Raw genomic sequence first — 18,192 nt, 5'->3', positions numbered from 1 at the left:
CCAACTGCCATGATGGGAGAACCCATCAAGTAAGCCTTTTTCTTTGCTTTCAGCACAGACACAGCTTAAACCTTCTCTGCCTCTGTGCAAGTGCAGTGTCCCCACCACAGAGGGACAGGCACCAACTGTCCTCCTGGACAGACCAACATGAGCGGTGCAGCCATGGTGTTACAAGGACCGTAGCAGGCACCAATTAGCAGCCCTGCTGATTGAACAGGGCCACTGGCTTGAGTAATTGATGCTTGTGATGGGCAGGTCAGAGGAGAAGGGATGCTCTCCTCCTCTGGGCAGGAGGGAAGTTTGATTCTACCAACACCCATCCTGGCATCCGAAGGCCCCATCTGGAATATGGAGCGAACAGACTGAACGTGGGGCTTCCTCAGCACAAGGGGTGCAGCGGGGCCGGGCTTCCTCGCGGTGTTGGTGCTAGCCCCCGTCTACCTGCTCTGCTGGGGAGGTGCCTGGAGCCTTGCTGCAGGGTTCAGGGCAAGCATTTGTCCTGGGCACGTGGGGACTCGGGGCATATTCATCCTTCTGGAAGGAATAAGCACATAAAAGTACAATGGGTTTAAGCATTTAAACACACTTCCATAACTGTTCACACTGATTCCCAGGCAGCAGCTTTGGAGCTGAGGCTGAGAGCACCAATTAGCAGCATTAAAAAAAAAAAAAAATGAATGAAACCACTGCAGTTATCCCCAGACAAGGAGTACAGGTCCAGCCTAATCTTTTATACCTGGTCTTGCTGGAAACGACAGCAGGCTAATGCCCCGGGAAGGTGGAGTGCTCAGGACTGGGCTGGGCTGGCAGCTTGGTCCCCCCAGGCAGACCCAAGCCAGCCAGTTGCACAGCACCATTTGGCTGTTAGGGGACAGGAGATGTAAAATATGGCAGTTCATCCTCACATCCACTGCCATAAAAGCAAGAAAAGAAAGAGAAATCCCAGCAAAGCACCAGTGGACACCTCCCTCTGTTCATCAACCCCCAGGGGCAGCTGGAGGAGGAACAGGCAGCAGTCAGCTCCTGCCCAGTGGGTCTCGGCAGCCACTCACGCCCATTTTAGAAGATGCTTCAGCTATTTTAAAAATCACATGGCAAATAAAAATTACTCTTTTTTTCCATTCATTCTGTATTTTGGCAAATTCTTTAGCTTTATGCTGTGCAAAACATTTCTACCAGCAGACCACAGCGGCATGGCCCTGCTGCATCCCCGCTGCTCAGCTCCCACCATGGGAACTGCTTTCTAAAGCAGTAAAATTATTTATCAAGTTTTCCTTCCCACAGACTCAACCTGCTCAGCCTCCACATAAACTTTGTCAAGTTTAGCTTCAGACTGGCAGCAAAGACACTCACTCACCAGTGCAAAACACAAACCAACAGAAAAGATTAAATCATCTATTCAAAGGGTGTTATGGATTTTAAGGTTTTTTCTAAGGGCCACAAACAATTATTTTTTAGCACAGAGATCATAACCATTTATTTATCCTGAGAATAAAGTGGGAGAAGGGGAAATGATAGCTTGTACATTATTTGTCACACTGCCAGTACTGACACAAAGTCAGGATTGCCAGAGATCTTTGATCCAAGTAAGTATCATTCTCATAAACAGTTTAAATCTACAGGGAGAAAACCCAAAACCCCAGGCAAATCTTTCCACCATGATTCTAAAGATAAACACATAAACAACAAAAGAAATCCTCTTCCTCTACAAATAAGACTTTGTTATTCAAGGTAGATACAAAAGCTTTTTCAAAAAGATGCTGTCGGGGGGAACCAGAAAAAGCCAAGTTTGAAAATTCACATCATCAGCCCAACATCATCACTCACAGTGAGTTAGAGACATTAAAAAAAAAAAAAAAAAAAATATATATATATATATATAAAAAAGATTCTACATCAGGAACCAATTTACTTTTGCTGCTCCACAGAGCAATCACGCCCCAGGACCTGCAGCTAAATGGCTGGAGCTCACGTAACTGGAACAGCAAAGGAAGCAGCGGAGAACTTTAATGGCTTATGAAATTCAATTGAAATTGATGGTTGGAGAAGTGAAACATTTAACACCCTACCAATTTAACATCGGTGCACACACGTGCATGTATGTACACAGACACATACGCGGACCAAAAAAGGTGGGAGCTCATTTCCCACTCGCTTATGTGTCCACAACGCCCACAGTGCTCTAGGGAAGGAAACAGCACCCTCATACAGTAACTTAAACAATATATAAATATTTTAACACCTCCAGACCTTTTTCCACTGGAACCTTTAATATAAAATCCATCTTTTGTGAAAACGGCAATACATTATTACGAGCTGCCCTGTCCACTTCTCTGAAAGATTAGAAGCCACATTCTGCATTTCATCTTCGGCTGGAGCAGGAACTCATAAACCGTCCCTGCTATTTGGGAAGGCTGAATAAACTGTTTGCAGCTGATGTACTTTTCCAACATGGATCTCTTTTGTTATGAAGCCTGTCTCTGATGAGCAATAGAAAAATATTGTTGACAGGGGTGTACTTTTCCATCAACTCAAAAATATCATTTTGCAGAATATTTTCACAGCTCAGCCGAAGGTGGAAAGAAAGACAATATTATGACTACATAAGAAAGAAAAAAATAATTCATTATAATTAGCTTATAGTAGTTCTCCTGTTGGTTTTGGCTTGCTTAAATGTTCTTTACTAGTTAGAGCCACGGTCTGACATATAAAGCCTTCAGGCAAAGCTCATGTTAATCAAAGATTAACCTCAGTAAAACATTCAGAATTTGGCCAAAACACTTTCGAACGATGCTTATATTCACAAGGCAACAAGAAGAACCACCAGTAACCTTAATATTATCACTTTAAGTGTTCAGAGAAGCACAGTCAGCCAGGTGCTCTGGGATACATCACCCCAACTCAGATGGAAGGAAGGAGCTGCCACATCCTGGCAGGCGTCAGTGGGCAAGTGTCTATGGAGCGACTCGAGGCACACCAACACGGCTGGCTTCCAGAAGGACGGAAACACCAGGAACCACTGCACTGGAGCATCCATCACAGGAGCGGGAGGGGGACACGTCTGTGCGGGCACTTCACACAACCACACTGTAACTGAGCTCGCTCCGGTGTGTTGTACCCGTTGATTCATGGGGAGGTTTTGATGTGCAAATTAATCATTATAACTTTTAATTGAGCTAATGTAAGCATCATATGTTGCTAATTACACAATGCAGGGGGAAAAAATATTGCAAATGAATTTAACTGCCTAATTTAATCAAGATGGCAAGTTGTGTTTTAATTACAAATTGTTGTGTAGCAGCAAAGCATCTGCTGCAATTCAACAACTCCAGTCCCAAAGCAAAGCCCTGCTGTGTCTCACTCCTGTGCTCAGTGTCCAGCTCTTCACCACAGCCCCAGCTCTTGCGAAACGCCGGGCTGAGGCAGCAGCATGGACCCAGGTGGCCGCAGCCTTGGCTGGGGACAGGGGGTGCATCCCCCCAGGGGCAGTGGAGACATGCCACCCACACCTGGCTGGTGGAAATGCCCACCCTGAACACCCCTCCCCAGCAACTTCTTGCAACAAGGGCTCCTTACAGACACCTTTGAGCTTGCCACGTTCAAACCCCGCCGTTTGTAACCCCTCTTTTCATCTGAATGACTGTTTCAAGACATGGAGGTAGAAATCTTTATGATCTTACTCCAACTCAATGTCTGTCAATTCATATAAGCAAGAATCGAGCAGTGCCTTTGTAGCCCATTTCCTCTGTGTCTTTACAGTTAAGAGGAAAGGAAAAAATAGGAAACGCATGAAAAAATAAAATAAGATTACAAAAAAAACAAAAACCCAAAACACTCTCAGACTTTGTCATCTGAGGTAGTGCCTAGAGCAAGTTTTTACAACCAAATTAAAATCCCCGAATACTGTGGATTTTAATGGAGACACTGATATAGCCAAGCAGCTATAGCATGGCAACGCACCTGCATAATGCATCACCTTGAGAATGTATTACTGTGAGATATGTGGCGATGACAGTGTTCACCATCCAACTGTACCCGCGGCGAAGAAAAACATCCACCTCCCAATAACTCTGCTGGTAATTAACTAGAGAGTTTCAGGGACGAAGGAATACCTCCGAAATGCTACGGCAGATACATGGTATCTAAAAAGCAAAGACAATTTTTTTTTCTTATATTATTTTTTTAATATGATACACCTTCTATTTGTCAAAAGTAGAAAAAAAAAAAAAACACAGACCCTGAGCATGTTAATGTACTGTAGATTTTGCCAGTTATCCCCATTAAAGCAAAAATCTGTGGTATTCTTGGTTTTTTTAAACACCAGGGGGCTGATTACTGTGAAATGATCTTAGGTTTCTCCCACTAAGTGGACAGATGGATTGCTACTTTTGCAACTTCTTTTTTGCAGCGTCGAATTCAGCTGCTGGTGGGAGCCTCCGGTCCAGCGCTCCCCAGCATCCTTTCTCTCCTCACACTTGCCATCTCACTGCCCAGCCCGAGGCTGGGGAACAGACGAGACTGTCAGCACAGAGCAGGGGTGCACACGCACCCCCAGAGCTGAAGGGGACACCCAGCCACATCGGCTGCACCAGTGCCCCGCACCTCTCATGCCCACGCTGGGGGTGAGGGAACAGCACAGGCACACCAGACCCCCACACCTGGATTTTTGTGCCAAGGGAGATGGTGGTTGTGCCCTGGAGAGAAATGCCACCAGCACCAGCCAGACCACAAGTGAGATCTCTCCAGTAAATAAGCTGGAATTTAAAGGGGTTTGCAAGGTGACAAGGAAACAAAAAGCACTGCTAGACATAACCCGTCTCCTTAACTATTTTTTTTAAAAGATAAAATTTACAAAGTGAAAGCTGAAGCACTTGCTGCCAAACTTGCCCCCCGCTACCCTGACAAACTCATCGAGCCCATTCATAGCAGTAACCAACTCACAAAGAGCCATGAACATTTTGGGTCTCCGGCCAGCAGCCATTGCATTCACAACCCATCATTCTCACAGGCAAAACACAGCTCATCAGAAGAACAACTTGGAAGAAACTCCTCAGCCTGCAGGGAAGGGAACTGCTCATTCAGAAGGTGCTTTTTAGGAACCAATCCTCCAAGGAGACACTGCCCAACGTGCCCGCTGTTGGCATCATCCTGCTGCAGCCCAGGGGCTGCAGTCCCTTTAAGACGAGGACAAGGGACAGAAGGAAACGCTCAGTTTGATCTGAGGAAGTAAAAACACCCCATGAAAAGCAGACTCCCAGCCCCAGGAATGACTAAGCACAGAGCCACGCAAGGCAGGTGCTGGGCTGGCAAAGGCAACCACACAGCACACGTTGCCAGATCCGCGCCGACTCTGAAGGTATGCCGTGCAGAAATGCTATTTCGGGGGGGGGGGGGGGGGAAAAAAAACATAAACCCAAATCTAAAAATAAGGACCCAATTCTTTAACAAGCCACACAAACTGCCTGTGAGTCCTGTTTATAAGCGATCCCAACCGTCCGTATCTCCAGCTGATACACAGATAGCAATATATGGGTCAATAATAATTTATCTAAAGATATTGTGTCAACCCATCTCTCGTCCACTCTCAGACAAACCTTTTACAATAGCCACTTACTTTAACCCTGAATTATCTGCCTCTGCTCATCCTCAGGGAGAAGGAGCACAGCAGAGAAAGAAGCAGGCAATTCCCTGTGATCTGAAAGCTCACTTTCTAAATCAAATCAATTTTTCTAACGTAATTTGCCTAATCTAAATCACTGACCCATGCATTTTCTCACAATCCTTTGACAAGAGCTGCACCAATTGAAGCAAAGCTAAAACACTTCAACCAGACCAATTCATAGAAGTCTTTAGAGGAATTCCTTCATCGCTGTAATTAATTCTCTAAGTACCACAGTGGGATGCTCTGAATTCAAACTCAGTCCAAGGAGTAATGATTATACTAATGGGAGAAGCTGTGCAGTAAATAAATGCAAGTGCCCTGCTGAAAGAGATCATTTTCAATAGGAGACTGCCATTCAGGGAGATAACTGTGTTTCAGAGATAACAACTCAGATGATGAAGTCCCACAGACTGGAGTCTGATACGGCAGTTCCCAGACCCTGCACACCTAACTGGGCTGAGCATTTTGACAGATACAGACTAGAGCTGGGGCTGCTCCTGCTCTCGGCCCTTTGCTCATGATGGCCACAGACCCACCGTGGTCATTGTCCTGAACATGAGTCCATGGAGCCAGCTGAAACATCAACGATACAGGGTCAGTTCAGCCCGGCCAGCTGCAGACCCCCTCATGACCTAACCTGCAGCTGGAGCTGAGCATTGGCCACATATCGGGAGCAGCCGGGAGAGCTGTGATTTATCAGCAGCTTTTTAAGCGCATTAGACCACGGGCGCACAGGAGGGCTGAGGGCTTTTCAGCCATGACGAAAGGAAACTGCTCGTGTCAGATGAGGCTTGCTGCTGGGGCATGTGGAGCCATGGGGACTCCGCATCTTGCGGGGGCATTAGGCCAGGGGACACGGGGAGCCTGGCTGCTGAATCACACTGGACTTGGCTTTATCAGCACCGCTGGCTGTGGGAGGTGTGGTGGGGACAGAGAGCCTAGGGGAGTTTGAAAAAAACATCTAAAAGTTTGCTGGTTGGTGTAAGAACCAAAGCAATGACTTCTCTTTGACTTTCCCTTTTTGTTAATTGGCTAAATGCAATAAAGCTTTCTAATGCATTTAATGTGTTGGGCTGCAATATGCTCAGAGAAAGGAAGGAAGATATTTTAACTCTGGATGAGCAGGAGGCTTTGATAAGACATAGCTGAAGCTGCACCCAGGAGCTGATACTTGTTAAAGCCTGCATCCCCCAGGGCTTACAGCAGACATCAGTAATGACACTTAAAGGTGTGGCAAATAGGGAGGCCTTTGTGGTGAAATAAGGTGTGCAGCGTGGACATGTGGGGTTTAAAAGGTCACATCTGAAGAACAGCTCCTCAGTGCTGTCCCTGAAAAGACGTCCCCAGTCCCCATGGGCTGCCTGGCTCCATCACACCAGGGGGGGTGATGGGGTGGGCACCACAGGCTGGGCTTTGCTCTGTAGGACAGTCTTTGATGTCAGCAGTAAAGAACATTAACTTCATCTCTTCCTTTCTGCTTAAGACTTCCCATAACAGCTTTAAACGGGCTGGTGCAAATCAAACTCAGCAATAGACTCAAGTGTTAATTCAGCCCTTCCCTAACAGAACTCACAGCACTCAGCCTGGTGATGTCAACCCTAGGGAAGCCTGAGCACACCCTGACACCCACCCACACGCCTTGGCAGTGCCGAGGAGGGAGCTTGGAGATGCCAAGCAGCTCAGCCACAAAAACAAGCCAGGGCTGAGACATGGAGGAGATGGTGCCCAAGCAGTGCTCAGCACGCCAGGGCCAACGGAGTGGTCATGGCACCTTGGCAGCCTCCCATCCAAGGTGAGCCTCATTCCTCAAAGAGCAGCAGAAAAAAAACAAAACACCAAAACCCCAACATCAGCTGTCTTAAAAAAAAAATAACCCCAAAGCCCAGCTTCACCCAACATCTCTGCTCTCCCTGCCAGCAGGGCTTTACACATGGGACTGCTGCCCTGGGGCCACTCGTGGGGACTATGAGAGAGCACGGACCATGTCTTTGATGATGCCCACTCTCTTCTCTAAAGCCCTTTGAGATCTACAGAAGGAAGAACAATGAATGATTAATATTTGAAAAGAAAAAAAAAATGCCTTGACTGCAATAAAATTCATGCTATCTCCTGTTCTTCTCTTGCTTGTTTCTCTTGTTTAATGGAGTTGAGCCTTTTTTGCACCAACACTCATGCTAATAACTTTCAGTGGGCTACTCCTAAGCAAAAGACAGGAAATGAGTAACTGAGCTGCATTTAAAAAAAAAAAAAAAAGAGGATGAAACCTTTATATATTAATTCTCGTAGCTGTCAGAGATGAGGATTTAATAATGTTAGTAACTAAGCTACTCCATTACTTCCAAACACCTTGGAGGAGAATGTCTTAGTGGGAGATGAATTAGATAGTGCAACTGTAACTGCCTTCCGAGTATTTACAGAGCATAATCTATGGCTCATCACCACGTGCACTTCAAGTCCTTGCCCTTTTTTCTCCAAATAACCTCCAACCGTAAATGTATTTACATGCCAGGCTCAGCTGCTTCTTTTGAGCATTTCCCATTTGCCGCTTAACCATTTGTCCCCATTTTGTAGCTCTGCCCAGGTTCGGTTTTGGATGGGTGATAAGGATGGAAAGTTGTGGATTCGGGTCATCCAATAAATGATGGAAAGCGGCAGAGAAGGAAAAACGTAGGCGGAATATGGGAGAGGTCTAATAGGCTGTGAAACGCTCTGCCAAAGGAAGCGGCAGAAGTCCTGCTGCCTGCATCACTGAAAACCAGCCCCGCTCAGGAACAGACTGTACCGAACAACCATCGGAGACGGGAAAGGCAGCTTAATCACCAACTTCTCCAGCTCTGATTCCCATGACTTGGGGATGGCTGAGGCACACTGGCCTTCACACTTGCCCTGACAGAGCTCTGCTGCTTCCAGAAAGCTTTTACCATCCTCTCTAGATGCCTCCATTCCAACATTTTAAAAGCCCATTTCATTGTGCAGGTCTGCCTTGTGTCCTTTTCGCGCTCAATGAAGGATAATCAGACTTTCTGTGTTTATCAGTCCCCTACCCCCAGCCCTCTAAGTGCCTTTCAAAACCAGCAGTGACATTTCAGACTGCCGTAGCCCTGAGGAATCAGGGACAGAGGCAACAAGGCTGTTGTCTCTCACCACTCTGGGACTTGCCTCACGCACACATCCAGACCAGTCCCTTCCAAAACTCATCTCGGACTTGGTCCTTTTTCAATCAAAAATCTGGGCATCAAAGACAGTCAACAGCTACCAACTATTTGCTGAGTTTCTAATTACTGCTCGTTGCATAGAAACCTGCTCCATCTGCTCAAGGGTTCCCTTTTAGGGTGCATGGACTCTTTTTTTGGTGTGAGTTTCATCTTTATTTTGAGCTGCAGCATAAATGTTTGTTTCAAGAGCTGCAGTATCCATTAAGCAGCCCTCCTTCACCATCATGGCAAAAGTCTTGCTGCTAAGCAAAAGCTGCTGCTAATTGACAACCACTCCTAAACTGAGATATGAAATAGTTACGTCTGTCACTCATGCAAACAGCTGGATTCAGCAGCCCAACTGCTAAATAATGTAAAATGGTTCATTTTTCTGACTCAGGGAAGATCCTTTATGAAAAGAATGAAAGTCTCTGGTGCTACAGAGCCATGCCCCGATCATTCCTGCATCTTAAAAATCTAACATTGCCCATAAAATTCATAAGTAACATAAACCATGTTTCTTTCACTACTCTCCCAATCAGAAAAACTGGATTTAAATCACCTGCTGGCAGGTTTATTACAGGGCCCACAAGCAGATAAGGTCCTGTGCACCAGCCCTCTGCACTTAACGGGAAATAAATCTCTTCTTTGCCATCTGTTTTTGAAATGCTCCCATACAAGCAAAACAAAAAAAACCCCAAAGATATCTGCACCTCTAATTTAATCTTCTGAAGGATTTTATTTCTTGGTTAATGAGGATGACATTTCCCCCCCTCTCTAGCAGAAATATTTTCCTCCCCAGGTCAACACCCCCCAGAGCTCCCTCAGTCTGTGACCAAACTCTCCCAGTGTTGTGAATTTAGAGCACGCGTTACCCCTGTGCAGATAAATGGGCTCGGGCTAGGGACAGCTGCTTGCCCGAGGCACCATCTCCCACAGCATCCAGTGGGCTGATCCTGGTGGGAACACCCACTCTGGAGCCTCCCGAGCCCCTCGGCTTGGCCAGAATAAGGACTTTAGTCCCTGCTTCTCCATTTAGCCCCAGCATTTCTTTCCATCCAGGGCAGCTCTGTGGCACTATCACTGATGTCAAGGTAGAGCTGCCTAACACAGGTGGTTTTACACCATCCTCCCCCCATAACCATACCTCTGGTCCCTGCACAGTCTTTAAGCAGAGGGCAGCACAATGTCCCAGGGCAGGAGGACATGGTCACGCAACAGCAGAGCCCCAAGTACCCTCTCCCCAAGATTTATCATTTTTGTCACTAGAAGCCCACCCTTCTGCCATTGCAGGTCTCCTCCTCCACCATGGGGGAAGCAATGGGGCAGAGTGGCTCTGGAGAGCCAGTTGGTGCAGGCACGGTGAGATGAGCAGAGCTGGTTTACACACAGTTTCCAATTAGTCTACTCAGCAGCCTCGTGGAAGCATCTCTGCTCCTGGCTATACCTCTCCCCTCAGGGCACCCCTTTTCTTCATCCCTGACTACGACCATCACCAAAAAAAAAAAAAAAAAAAAAGAAAAGCCAGAGTTAAAAATCAAATGCTACACTTCATTTTTCTTTCCTTGCCTGAAGTTGCAAGAGACAAGATAGGACGTAATCGCCACTTTTAAAATCATCTCCTATGACAGGCAAATTGATCAAGCGAGGAGGCTGGGCTGCTTTTGAACTTGAACAAACTGATTTTCCATGAAAGATGGTGTTTACATTGCCTCTCAATAGCCTGCTGAAATATGCATACCTCTTGCCATTTCATCACCAAAATTTGGGAAGAAAAAGCATTTCAAAAAAAAAAAGAAAAAAGGAAAAAAGAAAGTGTGCTTGAATCTGGAGCACATCATAAATTCATGAAGCTTTCTGAATGCAGTCAGAAACAAACACATTTATGTAAACAAAGAAAAGCTGGAAGCGTGCTGCAAGAGAATTTTTGGATAACGTGGAAGAAAGCTTAATATTTACATTGCACCTGAGACTCACGTCCGTCGTGCAAGGCGCTGTGCAAACAGTGAAGTCCTTGCACCCCAAATCTACCCACCGCAGACACTTCAAGAAGCACCTGCGTTACTCCCCACTGCAGCACTGTCAGAGAGGAATGGAAATACCCAGGGAAAGCCAGACACCGAGCAATCCCTGTCCACCCCTGTAAGTTCTCTCAGAGCACCTCTTTGCTTGTAATTTCTGCCTGCCCATCCTCACGTGGGAACAGCTTCCTCTGAAATGCCAGCTGGGAAACTCCCAACAGCATGAAATCAAAGCATCTTCCACGACATCTAGAGCACCACATGGTAACTCACACTCCCCAGCCTCTGTGGCACTTACTGCGAGAGGATTTGACAGCCGTAGTCGGGAAAGCATCTCCCTTACCACCATGTGCCAGCACATCAGCAGAGCCACTGACAGGGGTAAGTGCTAATGCTACGCCAACAAATCAAGTCATGGCTTGTCATTAATAAACATTAGTTATATCTAGGTGAGGGGGAGAAGGGGGGAATCAAGTTCAGTGATTTTAATTTGTTGAGCTGACAGTATTTATTTCAGTGGGATGTTTATTAAGGCCAGCATATTTTAGTTTCGCTTGCTTCCTGCAAGATGTAGGAGATTGCCACCTCCCCTTTGCTCCCCAGCTGCACCTCCGAGGCAGGACAGGTTTGCAGCCACCTGCATGAGCGAGACACATTGCCCAGTGAAGCCACCTCTCCATCACAGCAAAACTCAGGCTCCGTATCAGCCTCAGCTGCTGAGGCGGGGAAGAGCAGCACCACATAACCCAGTGCTACAAATCCCAACACCTTCGCTTCCTCCACCTTCCAGCTAAGGGACTCTCCGGGGACAGCAGCCAGCGTGGGTCCCTGGAGCAGCCCAGCTTCAAAGCACGTTTCTGAAGAGCTACGGAGAAGGGCAGGAGGATCCCGACACACTGTGGGGTCACCAGGGTAGAAATCATCCCACAGGCACAAATGGCAAAACTTCACAGAGCCTAAAACACTACGTAGCCCAAATCCCTGCTGCGCTCCGTGGTGCAAACTCCTCTCTCCAGGCTCTGTGCAACACGGGAGCCCTTGCGCAGAGATGCTGTGTGCACCAGACATCTGCCTGGGCTCAGAGAGTGACCAAACCCATGACGGCAAACCCATCACAGCAATTAAACAAAGAGATGCCATCTCTGGCTCAGGAACGCATCCCTGATTCAAAAATCCTGCCTGAGACACAGAGTGTGTCCTGGTCCCTGCGACCCGCTGCTCCAACCTCCTACAGCTGCTCCTGCACTCGGACCTTCCTCACCACACTAAGCTGCTTTAAACACAGAGATAATAGGGCTTGAAGTGAGAGTCTTGGAGCACCTATCATTCCCGGTAATAAAATACAGCAAATTAATTGCACTTTATTGATTTTTCGGTTTTTTGAATGTAACTATTTTGGCATTCAAACCTCAAGAGACTATTGATCAGCCAAAGAGTCAGGTGTCAGTGAATGGAGCTTTATGACCAAGCCTGACAAACTGAAAAAAAAAAAATCAAAACCCAAAACCAGTGAGCGATGTGGACTTCCCCATTTCAAGTATACAAAGGATGCTGCAGCATCAGTGACAGGATATTTCTGAAGTGAAAAATGCTGCGCAGGGTAAGTCACACAGTTGCCTCCTGCATTCCCAGAGAGCCCAACACCGATCACAGCAGCGATGCATAAATCCAGAGCAGCTTCACTGACTTCAGAGGAGCTGCTTGAGATTTATACTGATGGGAAGTAAAATCAGAATATCTGAAATATATTGCTCTAATGGATGCTGGAGCAAGAGGCAGTATAATAATTTCAGACTTCTCCCCCCACCACACTATCCCCCAAATCACATCAGTTTGGACAGTCATTGCATAAAATGTTGAGATCTGCTCTAACGTGGGGAAAATAACTGACGTTTCAACAGTTTGTACGATCACATTCTGCAAATCTATTGTACGGTAGGTAATACAGGTCTTTCATTTTTGTTCCTGAAGAGCCTCTGCATAAAAAGTGCCTCCATATTATGTAGAGTGATACAGGGACACATAATAAAATAAGCATAATGTCTCTCCACCCACACCTCCCTGGAGCCAGAGTCTAAAAGCAATTCACAGGTCCTTCCTCACGCACGGATCACGACAGCCCAAGCGCATCTGGCAGGGGCTGAAGCAGTCGGTTTGTTGGATAAAGCTTCGCACGCCCCGGCCCCGCGCTGCCGTACCCACCGCCGTCACCAGCCGGCCCCCCGTTCCCACGCCCGCTCCGGGGCGCACGGGTCAGGGGACCGAGCCGGAGAGATAGCATCAGTCAGAGAAACAAAAATATTCAGGTAATTCATCCAGGTCATTCACAGGATACCTATTCATACAACCTCAGAGACAGCTCCGCCGCCGCCAGCAAGGAAGGCGGCCAAAAACCCTGCCTAGATGCCAGCAACAAACGGGGGCCTGCTGCCAGCAAGAGACATCCTCGAGCTCGGCGTGAGCGGCCTTCGGCTGCCAAACACACGCACACACCCTCTGCTCGGAGTCGTGCGCGCCAGCAGCCGGGCCACCAGAGACCCGGGGACAGGAGAGTGATCTCTTAATTGGACCTTCACAAAGCTAGTTAGGGGACCTGCCTGACAGGCGAACAAATGCCACCCGCTCTGAAGATGCCAGAGGAACCCAGCCCAGTGCACCTCCAGCCCCCGAAACGCAGCCTGCCCAGAGCCAGCCCCGGCAAGGCAGCAAAGGCAAATAAATAGAGAAAAATGGCAAGTGCCCAACACCACCGTCTGCGTGAGCTGGGAGCTTTGCAGAGATGGCAGCACCACGGCATGACTCATGCAGGTGTCTCTCCCATCTGCAACAACCCAAACCAAGACGTGGTTCGTTAACCCCTGTCATCCAGAGGAGAAAGGCAACCTGGAGCGCGGCGAGCCGCAGGAGGGTCGGCACAGCCCCGGAGGGAGGTGTTCCCCGGCACTGCCGCCACTCGCCTCTTCCAGAAGAGGTTTCCCCAGACCCCAAACCCCCTCTCCACACGCAGACGGTGCCAGGGTCCACGCCACGGGTAGGACAGGGCAGCGCTCCGCTACGGAAGCGAAGGGATGCTGGAGAGGAGAGAGGCGCAGGCTGGGGACCGAGTCATTATTCACAGCTTGAGCTGAAAGCGCACTGCGAGTTTCTAACAGGCGCATCGTGCAGGGAGGCATTCAGGGAGCAGGGGAGAGGATGGGTACGACGGTAGGTTTGCAGCTACAAACTGTTTCAAAGTGGGTTTCCATATGTTTAAGGACTCAGAGCGCTGGAAGAATTACACCCACAGCCCAATCTCACCATGGTAGCTACCCACACAGGAGGAGACGAGAGGGGGGGATATCAGCGAAAAGATTATCATTAATGTGTCAAAGCAATAAAAAAAATTAAAAAAAAAAGAAAGCACAGAAAACCTGCTCCTTTGCTGCTCTTAACTCCTCAAATAAAGCAGAGGAGTACCTACAGGACATCACACTGGCAACACGAAGCCATCTCATGCTGGGTGCCGCGCTCCCCATGACCTGCACCCCGCTTTCTGTGCCCTGCACCCCAAACCTCGCCCCCCAGTCCCCGTGTCCTGCTCAGCAGGATTTCCCAGTGCTCCTATGGCTGCACACACGCCAGGCAGGAGGGAGCCGGAGGGCAAGGGCAAGCAGTGCTTTTTGGGGTGAGCAGAGCAAGGACCCCCTGCCGTCCCTCCCGTGTGTGTCCCCAGGGCTGATCCCTCCTTCCTTGCAAACTGTTCTTACTGTCCCCGCAGGGACCTTTCCTGAAACAAATCCCTACCACAACGCATTGCCTGTGCCCTCCGCAGGAAGGAGAGCTGCTGCTATGACCCCTCCCCACGGATCACTCCTTTTTCACTTAAAATCCTTGCTTTTAGGCATATTCCTAAAGCCCCACCGAAGTTTCCCCAGCAGCCCAGGCTCCACGCTACGGCCAGACGCGAGCACCGTCCCGAGCAGCAGTAAAGCCAAAGGAATCACTGAACAACTTCAGCACCGATGCACCTTAATTAATTTGCTTTTAACAACCTCTATTTATTAAGAACAACATCTGCCAGGGAGCTCACACGAGCAAGGGGAGGAAAACATGCCAGGAGAGAAGTCCTGCAAAAGACTTTCCCAGGGGCTGCACTTCGGCTTGCCAGCCCCTGGGATGAGCTTTTCCCCGGCAAACACCCGCAATTGGGACCCAAAAGGCTGCTCCCGAGCTCAGCTGGGGCAGAGAGGGAAACGAAAATTAAAAGAAAAAAAAAAAAAGGGGGGGGGAAAAAAAAAAAAAAAAAAAAAAAAAGAGAGCCGCTCCAAGCCGCGCTCCCCAAGCTACGGGCGTGCTGCCTCGCAGCTGGCCACAGTAAGAAAATCCCACCTTAGCTCACCTAAGGGCCTGATCCTGCCCCCCGCCAGCCCATGGAAACCCCCTCTCCTTAAAATTAAGCGCAGGAAAAGCAGCACAAGTATTAAATTTCCTCGGTAAAATAACTCGTACATCTTTTCCTTCCCCCTCACCCACCCGAGGACAGCCAGGGGCAGGGAGAAGCGGGGGGGGTCAGGAGCCCTGTGGGAACCCCTACCCCCGCCACCCTTCCCCACCCCCCCGCGTTCCGGGAAGCCCAAACTTTTCCTTTTTCCCCTCAAGCCGGCAGCGACCCGCTGGCAGCGGCCGAAGCCCCGGGGCTGCCCCCACGCAGGGGGACAGGAGCCTGCGACATGCTGGGGGGGGGCACACACAGGGGGGCGACTGTGGCCGCAGCGGGGGGGGGCTGCCAGCTCCCAGGGGGGATGGATGGAGAGAACTTTGTGCGCCCAAAAGATGGGGATCTGTGTGCGTCCCATCCGCGGGCGCGCAGAGCAGCGCGGAGCGCCCGGGGAGGGGGGGGGGGAGGCATAACCGCCCTCCGCGGCCACATCGGTGAGAGGGCTGGGAGAGGGGAAACAGCCATAAATAAAAATAGGGAGGCGGGGAGGGAACAACATAAATAAAAAGAGTTTAAAAGAAACAAACAAGCGCGGGGCCGGGGTCGCGGCGGCGGAACCGGGGGTTACCTCGGCACAGGAGCAGCAGCGGCGCCAGGAGCAGCGCGGGGCCCCGGGAGCGCATCCTCTTTGTTCCATGCCCAGAAGTAGTCATGGTGCTGATTTATTTGGAGAGGGGCGGCTTAACGGGGCGGCGGGGGGGTTGGGGGGTGTCGCGGCGGAGCCGGTAACCACTCCCCCCGCGCCTGCCCGCTCCCCTCCGCTGCGCGGCTCCGGCCGGCGGCGGGGCCGGGCACCCCGCGGAGGGGCGGGGGGGGGTCCCCGCTCCCCGCCGGCCCCGCGCTCACGGCCGCCCCCGCCGCATCGCCGCCCCGATTGGGGAGGGGGGGGCCCGCCGGCGCCGCCCCCGCCCGCCGCAGCGCTCCCCGGGGGCAGGCGGGCGCTGTGCCGGGGCTGCGGCGGCGCGGACGGACGGACGAGCCGGGGCTGGGCTGCGCTGGACGGGGGCGGCGCCGCCGGGCTCACCTGCGGGGGGGGAAGGGGGTGTCGGGGCCGCCCCGTAGGGGTGTCCGCTCTGCGCCCCGGGGCGGGGGGGGGGGTGCCGCCGTCCGGACGCGCGGGTCTGTGGAGCGGGGGGGTGTGGAGGGAGCGGGCAGAGCAGCCCCGTGCGCCCTTTCCTCCGCGATTCCCCCCCCGACCCACCGCGGGGGCCGGGAGAAGTTTCTCCCCGCCGCTGGGTTGGGGTCCGCCCCAGGCCGGTGCGTCCCGGCACCCCCGAGCGGGGGGCGGTGAGGAAGGGGGGGGGGTGTCCCTCAGCGGCCGCGGAGCGCCGGGAAGAGCGCGGCCCCCCCCTCGCGGCCGCCGCCGTCACTGCGCGGGCGCGGAGCGGAGAGCTGGGCGCGGGGGTGTGCGAAGGTGGGCGCGGGGGGCGGCCCAGGGCAGCCCGAGGGGTGCGCAAGGAGCCGGGGGGGGAGCCCAGGAATTGTGCGGAGGGGAGCGCGGTGGGAGCGCGGTGGGAGCGCGGGGGTGCGCGCAGCCCATCACGGCGGCAAGCGGCGCTCTAGCCGGGAAGCCCGGGGCTGCCCCTCTGGTGCAGACCTCTACCCTTGAATCCAAAAATAACCCGCTGCTGGAACCAATATTTCACCGAAAATAAACTCAGCCCTTTAAGAGATGGGAGCTGTTACTGTGTTAGCAATAAAAACAGCGAGGTAGGGAAAGGAAAAGAGAAGGAAAAACTAAAAATACCATCCCCCTGGGTTCTTCCGCAGCTTTGCAAACATGTCTCCGAGTTTGATTTTTTTTTTCCCTCCCTGCATAAACAACCTTTTATGTAGTACTTGCTGTAATCTTGTTTGCCTCCATAACCACTCCTATGAATGTCATAAAAAATTTAAGTCTAATATTTTACCACTCCACACAAACAGAAACGTGAATAAATGCTTATCTTGCATGTAAGGAAATGGATGGTAGCATGAGAGTCTCACAGACAGAAATCAGACTCGGGCTGGAGGAATGGGGCCCACACAGATGGGGGGAAAAAAAAAAAATCCACCAACAAAAACACAAATATTTAGTCTTCTCAGAGAAGGTAAGTTTAAAAAAAAATCTGCAGTAATGAAGATCATCTTGCTGTCTGCTCTTGGTACTTAATACAATACAATAGGAACATTTAGCTGCTGCTGGAAACTTGGTGATCCAAAATAAGTGAATTAGCTCCTTTAGACATCCGAGTTTCTTTCTTGGGGAGTATGGGGGGAATATTGAGTTTGCTGTGGGCAGCCCAGCAGAGCAGCCCCTGGCCTCCATTGGAGTGTGCACAGGAGATTGCGAAGAGCATCCAAAAGCCACCCATGAGCTTTCCCTGCAGTTCAGGGCGGGGGGGTGTTACAGGTGCCCAGGCCTGAGCACAGGGCACGGATCAGTACAAGACAACTCTCTTTTACAGCTCAAAACAGAGACACCCCCCCAGCCGGAGAACACAAGGCCGGAGCCTTCTCCTGTGCCCCTCATCTCACCTGCGAGCCCGGCATACAGCATTGGAAATCATTTAGGCTTTATTCCAGCATTGCTTCACGCTTTTAAGAGTGACTTTATCACTAACATTTGAAAGAAAATCCAAAGTGAGAAATTTCACGGGCAGAAAAAGTGCTGACAAAGAACCCATCCTACTTACGTAGATGCAGGTGCATCGACTGAGAGGTGCTGGGCCCCGATCCTGTTAGCTGCGTATAGGACTAGTTGGGTAATACTTTCCCAAACTTGTGATTAAGACAAATAATAAAGCTGTACTGATTCGTCATGTGCCTCTCTCAGCTAAATAAAGCAGTAGGATCTGT

At 50.2% G+C, this 18,192-nt stretch overlaps 1 protein-coding gene across 1 annotated transcript in view; it reads right to left on the bottom strand.

Annotated features, from left to right (window-relative positions):
• The window catches only part of TMEM132B (transmembrane protein 132B), a 254,709-nt gene extending 238,547 nt beyond the window's left edge, over positions 1-16,162 (bottom strand). The window contains exon 1 of the mRNA XM_074921417.1: positions 15,923-16,162. Within this exon, the coding sequence (XP_074777518.1) occupies positions 15,923-16,007 (85 nt within the window). The 5' untranslated portion in view covers positions 16,008-16,162. The remainder of the gene's footprint in view (positions 1-15,922) is intronic.
• Between the last annotated feature and the right edge of the window lie 2,030 nt (positions 16,163-18,192).

Source organism: Athene noctua, chromosome 17 (genome assembly GCF_965140245.1).
Source record: "Athene noctua chromosome 17, bAthNoc1.hap1.1, whole genome shotgun sequence".
NCBI lineage: Eukaryota > Metazoa > Chordata > Aves > Strigiformes > Strigidae > Athene > Athene noctua.
This window is presented reverse-complemented; position numbering and strand designations above follow the sequence as displayed.